The 12,256-nt window shown below is 44.8% G+C and overlaps 1 protein-coding gene across 1 annotated transcript in view; it reads left to right on the top strand.

Annotated features, from left to right (window-relative positions):
- The window catches only part of LOC107105487 (serine/threonine-protein kinase BRSK2), a gene marked incomplete at its 5' end in the record, with an annotated part of 331,496 nt that overhangs the window by 176,425 nt on the left and 142,815 nt on the right, over positions 1-12,256 (top strand). Inside the window, one exon of the mRNA XM_015405471.1 lies at positions 642-758. Coding sequence (XP_015260957.1) covers positions 642-758 — 117 coding nt within the window. The remainder of the gene's footprint in view (positions 1-641; positions 759-12,256) is intronic.

Genomic DNA, 12,256 nt, shown 5'->3' with positions numbered 1-12,256 from the left:
TATGGAGATGATATTTGATATTTTTGATATATTGTGATTTGTGATTAAGATGATTAATTATATACGAAGAAATTATTGTACAAATATTTTTCAAAAAATATAAAATTATTTATGATACGTTATAATCATCTGTGCACGGTATTTATTGTATGTTGGTGCGATTACACCGGCAACTCCGTCTTCCGCCCGTCGCAACCTCTTTGATAGTGGATTTTCTGTGGTGTTTTTTTTTACTCTGCTTCTTCAGCTGACTGCTACGGGTTGCTGACGGGTGCCAGACGCTTGCCAGATGTGTCTGTGTGATCGCGCCCGTAAAATCCAGCTGGCATTTGTGAGTATTGTGGGGCAAATTCTGCGTGTGATCGGGGCCACTGTTTCTCAGACACTGAGAGAAACAAATGTAGATTGCTTCACACAAACAAGCCAGATATATCACCATTCTAAACTCCCTATTTTCTGTTTAAAAACATGGCCCTTCGCCTCAGTTTTTCCAAACTCGGTTATTTTCTCCTAGGAATAATGAGACCCAAAATGCAGCATTTCCAAAGGACCTAGCCCCATGCTTATCAGGTGTTGCAAGGGACATAAAGAGGAGAAACTCTCTCTGTGTCTTAACCCATGATCTCCTCATTTCTTTACAGCCACAGGGATTTAAAACCTGAAAACCTATTGCTGGATGAAAAGAATAATATCCGGATAGCAGACTTTGGGATGGCATCGCTACAAGTCGGGGATAGTTTGCTTGAAACAAGCTGTGGGTAAGTGATGTAGAACAGAGCTTCCCAGCCTGTGGGGCACGACCAACAAGTGAGTCACAAAGCCTGCTGAAGTGGGTCACAGGCTCTAATTGGCTTGTGGCAACTGTTCCCTTCCCTTCCTTGCCTAGTGCCCAGCTAAGCTCATGCTGAATCTCTGAGGTGGAGTGTTTTGGCCTGCATTCCCCCCCTTTTTTTCTTTAGCTGCCCCTTCCCTGTTCATTTAAGGTTAATACCACCTAGCTGTTTTAAAAAGCCATTTGTGAATTGCTTGCCTGTTAAGAACATAAGAACATAAGAGAAGTCAATGTTGGATCAGGCCCATGGCCCATCCAGTCCAACACTCTATCATACAGTGGCCAAAAATGCCAGGTGCCATCAGGAGGTCCAGCAGTGGGGCCAGGACACTAGGAGCCCTCCCACTATTGGCCACCTCCAAGCAACAAGAATACAGAGCATCCCTTGCCCCAAAGTCCCTATCTATACCTTGTGGCTAATAGCCACCAATCGACCTCTGCTCCATATGCTTATCCAGTTCCCTCTTGAAGCCGTCCATGCTTGTAGCCACCGCCACCTCCTGTGGGCAGTGAATTCCATGTGTTCATCACTCTTTGGGTGAAGAAGGACTTCCTTTTATCTGTTCTAATTTCATGGAGTACCCACTCCAGTTTCATGGAGTGCTCACGAGTTCTTGGATTGTGAGAAAGGGAGAAAAGTACGTCTTTCTCTACCTGCTCTATGTCGTGTCAGTTCCAACAAATGGCCAAAGGAATGACCAGGAAAGCTGCTGATGCACTACTCCTCCCGGCTTCAGATATTCTGGTTTTTTGTTGTTGGTTTTTTTTGCTACTGTGGAGAAATAGAATGATCTTTCCGTATCTTCCTTTTTTGCTACTGTGGAGGAATAGAATGATCTTTTCGTCTCTTCCTTTTTTGCTACTGTGGAGGAATAGAAGGATCTTTTCGTATCTTCCTCTCATATAAGTCCATATTATTTTTTTTCAATCCAAGAAGGAGTTCGCGGATGTGCTCCCCAAGGCTGTATCTCACAAGCTTGAAATCCAGCTTCATCCCCTCCCCCACACCAAGCTTTCGTAGAGACAGAATGTGGAGACTCTGGACTCTGGTCTAAGGTGATGATCAGAAGAAAACAGAAGGTGCTTAATGTTTAGGAACAGACATGTTTCCCAAAAAGAGTAATGGTCCACTGAAGTAAAATGGAATATGAGGGGGGAGTGGAAATCCTTCAGTTCTGACTCAGTATTGTAAGGGAGAGGAGCTTTGGGTTTGAAATCTGAAGTTTTCAGCTAGATAAAGAGCAACCTGAGTAAACCCCACTTTTCTCATGTTTGGCTTCTCAATCTCTGCTTTAGAGAAGAAGTAAATGGAGTGGGACCTTGGCTCTGCATGCCCAAGTGAGGCCAAATCCCTCCCCCTGTTTCTGCCTATTTTCTCTGAAGTAAAGGACATGGTTATAAAGTCCGCTTTCTTACAAAACAGGGAGTAAGCCCTGTTCAATATAGACACTTCTGAGTGGACGTGCAAAGGGTTGTGCATTCTCACCAGGGTGTGGAAGAGATGCATTCATTCTTGGTGCCATTTTTTAAAAATTAACTTTTAAATAGCCAAAGGGAAAAATAGATCTGGTAGCCTTCAGTATTCAGTAAAATGTATTTGCTGCGTCTATAATTTTAATAGCTCATGAAGCTATAACCTGCCATGAGATATTTGTGTTCTTACGTTCGCATTCAAAAAAACCGTGAATAGCTTATGAAAGTGCAGTAAATATTTTAACAAACTCAACATGAATAGGTGTGTTAAGTAAATTTTTGTTTGGATATTCCATTATATAACGAAGCTCGCACAAAATGTATTGGTCCTCTCTTGGTTGGCTCCTCTGATCAGGATAAGATAGAGAAATTACTTTTAAATCCTGACCATACAGCGATACACCAGATAGCAAAATTCTGTTTTCTGGTTGTAAAAGCTCATCAGTGTTCAGATAGCCATTTGGGTTAGATTCCCTCCCAAATAACTGACTTTTTAATTCTCAGTCTTTTATCTTTTTAAGACTAAATTATGTCCTTTTTACATTGTATTGTTGGTTTTAGATTTTAAAATGCTTGTATAATTTTACATAAATAGATTCACCATCTGGATATTTTAGATATTGAAATCCAGACATTGCAAAATTTTGCTCCTTGGCCGTAAAAGCTCATCAGTGTTCTGGTTGTCACTTGGGATTGGACTTTTTGATTTTAAATCTTATTGCCTTTTTTGTCATTCTATTTTACTCCTTTAAATGTATTCCATTGCAGCGTATTCTTAAGTCTGGTTTTAGTGATCAAAATGACCGCTTAATGTTCCTTAGTAACCTTCTTGTTTTTAAAGTAGTTTTACCATTTGGTTATTGTAAGTTACTTTTATGGTTTTTTATAATTGCTGGCTATGTGCTGTAACAATAAAATTCAATTCATAAGTTACGATTGAAACAATCCTAAAACCGTGATAAAGTGCTAGTGATCGTTGTTATCCATAAACGGTAGCGGCCATCATTCTCAGTTCTCAGCTCGCCGTCAGCTCACAGTATTCGTTTTGGTTGTTCCTGCAGTACTTCTTGTTCTTTAGGCTGTTTATGGCAGTTTCTGGAATCCAGGGCCCTGTCCCATTCAACCATCCAATGTTCTTCATTGGTGGTGGCGGCGGCTCCCAAAAAGCCTGGTGGAAGAGCTCCGTTTCACAGGCCCTGCGGAACTGTAAAAGGTCCTGCAAGGCCCTGATCTCCTCCAGGAGCTCATTCCACCAGGTTGGGGCTGCCACCGAGAAAGCCCTGGTCCTGGTCGTTGACAGCCTAGCCACCTTAAGACCCGGGAGGGCCAGCCGGTTCTGAGCCCTAGAACGCAGGGCTCTCTGGGGGACATATGGGGAAAGGCAGTCCCTCCGGTATGTAGGTCCCTGACCATGTAAGGCTTTAAAGGTAAGAACCAGCACCTTGAAACGAATCCGGTATGCTATCGGCAGCCAGTGCAATGCCTTCAACACAGGCTGTATGTGCTCCCGTCTAGAAAGCCCCGTCAAAAGCCTGGCCACAGCATTTCGCACCAGCGGCAGCTTCTGGATTTGAGACAAGAGCAGGACCATGTAGAGAGCATTACAGTAGTCTAATCTCGAGGTGACCATCACATGGATCACTGTCACCAGGTCATCGCGTTTGAGGAAGGGAACTGAGTGCCTGATCAGCTGAAGGTGGTAAAAGGCTGACTTGGCAGTGGCTGCTACCTGGGCCTCCATAGTTAAGGAGGCATCCAGGAGCACTCCCAAACTCCTAACCTCCGGCGCTGGCACCAATGGCGCCCCATCGAAGGTCAGGAGTGGGATCCCTAACTCCGATCCGCTCCGACCCAGGCACAGGACCTCCGTCTTCATTGAATTCAGTTTCAGTCGACTCAGCCTAAGCCAACCAGCCACTGCTTGTAATGCCCGGTCCAGATCTTGCAGTGTAGAGTCAAACTGGCTGCCCAACAACAGATAGAGCTGGGTGTCATCCACATACTGGTGACACCCCAGCCATGCCTCTGGGCAATCTGGACAAGGGGGCGCATATAGATGTTAAAAAGCATCGGGGACAGTGCTGCCCCTTGAGGCACTCCACAATCTAGTGGGTGCCTCTGGGATACCTGTTCATCACCATTTGTCCCTGACCTTGGAGAAAGCCACTGCAAGGCTAGCCCCTGAATTCCAACATCAGTGAGGTGGTGGATCAGTGGCTGATGTCCAACACTGCCAACATGTCTAACAAGAACAGCACCACTGATCCGCCTCGATCTGGGTGCCTCCGGAGGTCATCCGTGAGGGCGACCAGTGCCGTCTCCGTCCCATGGCCTGGGCGAAAGCCAGACTGGAAGGGATCTAAAATGGAATAAATCAATGGGGTTTCCATACCAAGTAAATCTGAACTTGTGGATCACCATACCCAATAAAGTTTGTAACCAAAGATGTAGAAGACCATGAAGCAGTGAGAGTTTGTCAGTTCTTTTCCTCCTAAGGAAGAGTTTCTGTTCCCCACAACTAGCTTTGCGCTATAGAAATTATGCTGTTTTAGGGCCGAACTGAACATGACAGCTTCCAGGGGTGTGAAACATGGACAGAACACCTGTGTTAAAAAAGACCTGCAGCTCAGCAGGCTAAGGCACTCTGGTCCCCCCCCCCCATGCTTTTTCAAGTGCCCAAATTGCCACCCTCTCAGCTACATGGTACTTGAGAACAAAATAACTGCCATGGGCATCCCATTGTACTCACTGCTTATGCTCCCTTTTATGGGTGCTTTTCAGATGATTAAACGCAGAGTCCTTAACATTGAAACACAAAGGCTATACAGCTTAGCCAACAAATCTTGCTCCCCTCTGAACTTTGAGATTCCCCTCACAGTAGGCCGAATGGTCCCATACCTATCTAATATACAAGCACCACATCGAGACAGTTTCGCATTCTGTTTGCACTGCCAATTCTATGTAGATATACATTTTAGATATTTAAACCCTATTTTAGCCAACATGATGGACCTTCCTGGTGTTTTAAAAGTGCACTGTCTTCTGAATGACTCCGCTGTTGAAATACCAGTGAAGGTAGCCATGTTTTGACAATCAGCCAGGGCCGGCTCACTCACTAGGCAAACTAGGCGATCGCCTAGAGCGGGCTGGCCCTTAGAGGCGCCAAACTGCACCCGGCCCCGTACTCTGGGAGTTTCTTGATTATTTGTGTTTTTCATTCTTCCTAAAATGCATTTATTTTTGGAAAATGGTGGGTGCACGGGGGGGATCCTCGCCTAGGGTGTAAAATAAGCTGGGGCCGGCCCTGCAATCAGCTATAAAGCTACGTCAGGAAAAACTATCAAAATGAGCAACACTTTGTAGCAAATTGTTTTATGTAACATTATGCAATACTATGTAGTTTGCAAAATACTTGGTTTTACATGTATGGTCTTATATGGTTTTATAGGTATATTTTCTTACAGTAATCCTCTTTTAAGGTATTGTTTTATGCCAATAAAGGCTAACTGACTGACTGACTGACTGACTATATGGTACTTGAAAATGCAGGGGGTGGGGGACAAGAGTGCTTTGGCCTGCCATGCTGTGGGCCCACGATCAGGCCCTTGTGGCATTTTTAAATCCCTTTAAAATGGTGACAGTGTCAGTGGGTTGGACCTGAGGATGCCAACATGTCTAGTTTAGCCCTTGCCTATTGCTTTTGTGTGCAGGGATCATTCAGTAAGAGAGCCTTTCTTCCTTAATTTAGTTTGGCGAGCTGTCTGTGCTTCTGCACACGAGATGGGATATCTTTGGTGGTGAAATAGAGTCAGATTAGATTATTTTCATGAGCCTAGTGAATCTACCACTCCCATATTTTTTTCTCTGCCTTGGCTCATTGCAGTTCAGGAAACTGATTTCTGTTGCTGAAATGTTTAGGGAAATGGTGAGTCCCTCAAAGCCCTATCTCCATGGTCTGATCCAAATCCTACCCCCCCCACACACACACACACACCCATCCTGGGATTTTTCCTTACTGTTAAAGAAAATGTTCGGCAGTTCTATCAGAGATCTCCCATACAAGTTATAGTTTGACTCTCAGATTGCAATTCAAAATGCCTACTAGAGTAAGGATGCTCACGGATCTCCCCCCCCCCCCCATTTTTTGGCTTGTTTGTTTTAAAACAATTGATTTGGATTCTTTATGGTCAGTATGATGGGCAGTGTTCCCTCTAAGCTCCACAGTGTTGTGAGCAGAAATGCTGCCTTGTGAGCGAAAAAATGCTAGTAGCATTAAAGTTGTCAGCAAGTATATATTTGATTACTTCCATAACCTTGTAAAAATCTCAGAATAAATTCTTTTAAATTATGTTCAAACTATATTTTAAGAATAATTGGAACGTTATAAGAGAAAACAGAATCAAGTTAAATTTCACTCACCCCTTTCCTCTATATTGGTAGACCTGGCCTCCAGAGAACAGGTGTACCCACCAATGCTCCCTCGAAGCTGTGGGGTCTTGTGAGCAAAAATTCTACTTTGTGAGCTACAAGCATTAAAGTTGTGAGCCCGCGATTTGGCTGCTGCAATAAATTAGTCTGCTCTGGAGCCATCTCTCCGGAGCCAAGGCAAAAATGTGTGAGCTGGAGGCGAAAAAACTGTGAGCTAGCTCACACTAGCTCAGCTTAGAGGGAACACTGGTACCCGCCCCTTTCCACTATATTGGTAGACCTGGCATCCAGAGAACAGGTCTACCCACCCCAGTCCACTATATCGGTAGACCTGGCCTCAGACCGTCACCCTGCGCTGAGCCTTAGAAAACATACCAGCCCTTGGGGGGGGGGTGAACTCTTGCAGTCTATTTTAGGGGGGGGGTTGTGTGAAATATGACAGCCAACATTACAGGTCAAGTATAACAGAGGAGGAACAATCACTGTCAGAACCCTGCCTAACCTGACAAACATGAAATTGCTTAAATGTTACCAACCTGCCCAAACTACTTATTCATTCAAATATTTATATCCCAGATTTCCCTATGACTCAAGGCAACTGAAAGGCATAATAGGGGTGTGCCGAAAATAATTTTTTCTGGCTCCATTATAGCTTATGGGGACCGTTATAGTCAATTGGCCCCATAGGCTATAATGGAGAATCGATCTGGAAGTATCTGGGGCTCTGGGAGGGCTGTTTTTTGGGGTAGAGGCACCAAATCTGCCACCAGGGGGTCCAATTCTATGGTCCCCAGAAGGAGGTGCCCCATCTTCCATTGTTTCCAATGGAGGGGGAAAATGCCTTCTCAGTTCACTTGTAGGCTGCATTGCCAGCTAAAATGTTGTGCACCAGCACCCCCTAGCACAGCTTAGAAGGAACCTTGATGAAAGGTATGCTTTCAGTACCCCATTTGGTTTTGATATCAATAGGAGACACATTTCTGGCCGTAACCCCTGCCCCAAGCATTCTAACACCAGCGTTCAACATAGTCAGCTATGACCTATTGACCCACCGCCTTGCCAACATAGGAGTTCAGGGGATTGCCTTGCAATGGCTCTCCTCCTTTCTCCATGGTCGTGGACAGAGGGTGAGAGGGTCTCCCTGTGATACCCATTGGAATGTGGAGTGCTGCAAGGGGCGAGCCTCTCACCAAAGTTATTTAGCATCTATATGTGCCCCCTTGCCCAGTTATGGCTGGGTTAGGAATTCCCAAGAAATTCCCAATCCCTGTACTCCTGCCAAATTTCAGGAGGATAGGAGACAGGCAGTTGTAGGATATTAAAATTCTCACTTGCTGAACAATCACAGGGCATCATGGCATAGGGTTGCCATCCCCCTGGTGAGGCCAGGGGATCCCCTGGTTTTGGGGTCCCAATCCACCACAGCCCAGCTGGCTGGCAGGGGAAGCCCCACCCCTGAGAAGCCCCCTCCTGGCGCCGCCAGCACCGGTGTGATGACATCACCTGGGAGAGACATCATCACGTTTCCGACATCGGGGGCTATGCTCTAGATTTAGGGCAAAACTCTTATGTTTTTGATGCAAAAAAACCCATAGAGTTTTGCCCCAAACCTAGAGCATTGCCCCCACCATCGGAAATGTGATGGCATCACTTCTGGTGATGTCAATGCAGTGTGCGCACTTTGTGCATGCCCCAGAAGATCTTCAATGAGGAACCAGGAAGAAGAAGAAGAGGAGGAGGAGGAGAAGGAGAAAGAGAAGGAGAAGGAGAGGAGGAGAAGGAGATTGGATTTATACCTCGCTCTTCACTACCCGAAGGAGTCTCAGAGTGATTTACAATCCCTTTCCCTTCTCCTCCACACAACAGACACTCTGTGAGGTAGGTGGGGCTCAGAGAGCTCTGAAAGAACTGCCCTTGAGAGTACAGCTCTGAAAGAACTTATGACTGACCGAAGGTCACACCAGCAACTGCATGTGGAGGAGTGTGGAATCAAACCCGGTACTCCCGGATTAGAGTCCGCACTCTTAACCACTACACCAAACTGGCCAGCAGCCAGGTGGGACCTGGCAACCCTAGCATGGCAACATGGATATTTAATAAGTTCAGGATCCTCAAGTGGCAATGTGTGTGTGTGTGTGACTGTTAAACAAAACCTGGGAAAGCATGGCGACAGATGTAAATTATCTCCCAGAGTACCTCCACCCAATCTTTTCTGGCTGCACACAATTTGTTTCAGCATTTTTCTCCCAGCACTGCTGGTTTCCAGTTTTGGAGCTAGGCTAAGAGAAAAAAATGCTTCAAGCACTGGAGTTTGCCATGGAAGAGGCCAGGATTTAGCTCTCTTATACAGTCCGGTTTTGTTTAAAAATAAACCCAGCCATCCCACTTTCTTTCTGTGTAAACAGGAGGTGGTAGAAAATTAATTTCTCCCCTGATTATACGCAGGCACCATCTTTTTTTTAAAAAAAAAGGAAAGGAAAAAAGAAAGGAAATAAAAGACTTCGCTGCTTGCTTTGCAAGAGCTAAAAATCCTGTATTTTCTTCACAGACAGATGTAAATTATCTCCCAGAGTACCTCCACCCAATCTTTTCTGGCTGCACACAATTTGTTTCAGCATTTTTCTCCCAGCACTGCTGGTTTCCAGTTTTGGAGCTAGGCTAAGAGAAAAAAATGCTTCAAGCACTGGAGTTTGCCATGGAAGAGGCCAGGATTTAGCTCTCTTATACAGTCTGGCTTTGTTTAAAAATAAACCCAGCCATCCCACTTTCTTTATGTGTAAACAGGAGGTGGTAGAAAAAAGAAAGGAAAGAAAAGACTTCGCTGCTTGCTTTGCAAGAGCTAAAAATCCCGTATTTTCTTCAAAGAAACCTTTTTTCTCTTTTGATAACTTAAACAGTAAGTGTAATGCTTTCAAGCTTGGGTATTTGAATGTTTAAATGAAGGAATCATGGAAAGGTTTACACTGGAATTTGTGTGGCTTTGATAAGATGGCTTCCACGCTTTGCTCAGTTCCACTCACCGTGGGAGAGAATGGCACGCAGCAACTAAATTAAACTGCCTACGCAAGCTTACATAACAGTTTTAGATATATATATATAGAGAGAGATATATATAACCATCACAGCAGACAAAGATTTGTTGTTGTTTTCTGTAAAACCTCTGGTTTCATGCTGGATTTGTACAGCAAACCGCAATTCAACCTTTAAAACAGAAATCTACAGGCATATCCTTCTATGAATTTATGCAGGAAAAAATCCCACCAGAAACACCTAAAAATAGGAAGCAAAGCTCTCAGATATGCATTAAACACCTCCAGAGACCAAAACAGAGAGATTTTCTCTTGTGTTTAGACTACTATTGAGACTCAATTGCAGGTTTCCCCAAGGAGGGAATTTATGGAAGCTCCTGTACGCTGCCACCACCTGCTGGTAGCAGAAAGGAAAAGCTTTATTGACCATGACTATCATCTACTTGGTGTCAGTGGGATGTACCAAAGAACAGTATCGTAATGAATGCAACAAGTGACTCGCTACAGCTTTTCCCCACATCTCCCTCTATGCTTATTTATAAAATTCAGGAGCCTGCAAGATAGCCATATGGATTCTCAGAGTGCTCTAATACAGAAAATAATTCATTTCTTTCATATAGGATATGTCCTATCTTTCCTCGAGATTGGTTCCCCAGGTTATCTACTAATTTTAGTAGCATACCAGTATATTTAAAAAATTAAAAACCAAAAAAATAAGCTCAAACAGCAAATCAACATATTAAGCAGAAATTTAGTCATAAATAAGACAGTTTGGTGTAGTGGTTAAGTGCGCGGACTCTAATCTGGGAGAACCGGGTTTGATTCCCCACTCCTCCACTTGCACCTGGCTGGATGGCCTTGGGCAAGACGTAGTTCTGATAAGAGCTGTTCTTGAAAAAAGAGCCATTTCTGTCAGAGCTCTCTCAGCCCCGCCTACCTCACAGGGTGTCTGTTGTGGGGAGGGGAAGGGAAAGGAGTTTGTAAGCCACTCTGAGACATCTTTGGGTAGTGAAGGGCGGGGTATTAATCCAATCTCTTCTCTCTCTCTCTCCTCCTTAAAATCAGGTGCCACCAAAAGTTTGGGTAAGTGAAACTCAGTGGACTGCCTAAAAAAATAGGAATATAGGTATCTGGCCAATAGGCATAGGACTGTCCTTCCACAGTCTAAGCAATGCCACAGAGAAGTCCCTGTGCTTGGTAGCCATCTTTTTATCCTCTGAAAGTGGTCTTGGAACAGAGCCACTATTTAGATGGTACTTTACATTGTAAGCCCTCAAACAGGATGTGTTTTATTTTTAACAAGCCACCATAACTGAAAAGGACCTTGTGCTAGTAACCGCTTGCTTCACTTCAGATAACAAGAGCACTCTAAGCAGAGCTTCTGCAGCTGATCCTGACAGGAGAATGGTGTTTGGGATGAGGTACACCTTCACACTATGGATCAACAATATTACGATCCAGTTTTGGCCAAGAATGAGGACGAATAGCTTGGTAGGGACTGGGTGAAGTGAATGCTTCCCTCGGACTCAAAATGTCCCTTAAGAGGCATGTAAGTAAAAAAAAAGTTCAGCGATGTTAACCAGTGGTTTTCAACGGTATTTTGAAGCAGTTTGCAGGCTAGAAACCCACCTCAATGCGCTACCATTGTTTAAAGTCCTAATATTTTAATACATAGACATTTTAAATCTGATGGTTCATTTGTATCAGTGGTCCCACCCAGTTGAGTACAGTGCCTATAAGTGTATGGTGGTGATGGGGGAAGTCACCTGAGTAAATGTCGCCCTTTTTTACTTGACGTCTATGAAAGTTAACATCTCAGCAATACACACAAAGCCTTAGCAATGTAGTAGAATAATCTGGCCTACTGTTTGGGATTCCTTATCCAGGACAAAAAGCTACTAGGGGGATTTTAGATTATGTGATTGATAATCGCCATCATTTAATCCCCATTTATAGTGAGATCATCTGAAAGCTAGCCATGGCTGCGGTCACATGGAACAGTAGCCACGCTAGAGAGACGGAAGATAGGCGGATTTTCTGGGCGCGATCTCACCGCCACATCTGGGAAGCGTAGCGCTCCCGTGGCTCAACTGAGGCTTCCCTTCGAAGATGCGCGGCAAAAAACGAGTACCTCGGAGGTACTAGTTTCCGGAAACCGCGGGGTTAAGAGAGATTTCTATGCGGCCTCGATTGCGTCTGCCAGCTCACGCCCGGCCCAATTGTTTAGGGTGATTCAGTCCTTGACAACTCTGCCTCAGAGCAGACAAAATATTAGTGAATTGGATATTGGCTGTGAGGCATTCGCGAGCCATTTCGCAGATAAAGTCCTGGCACTACGCCGCGACCTCCCTGCCACAATTGATACTGTGAGAGAACTCGAGGCCCCTTGCGCGTCTTTGAGGCCGGGTTTAGAATGTTTTGACCCACTCAGCCTGGAGGAGGCTGACAGGTTGTTCGTATCTGTGCGCCCAACCACGTGCGTCCTTGATCCGTG

This window comes from Gekko japonicus, unplaced genomic scaffold (assembly GCF_001447785.1).
Source record: "Gekko japonicus isolate JY-2015 unplaced genomic scaffold, Gekko_japonicus_V1.1 scaffold1845, whole genome shotgun sequence".
NCBI classification, from domain to species: domain Eukaryota; kingdom Metazoa; phylum Chordata; class Lepidosauria; order Squamata; family Gekkonidae; genus Gekko; species Gekko japonicus.
This window is presented reverse-complemented; position numbering and strand designations above follow the sequence as displayed.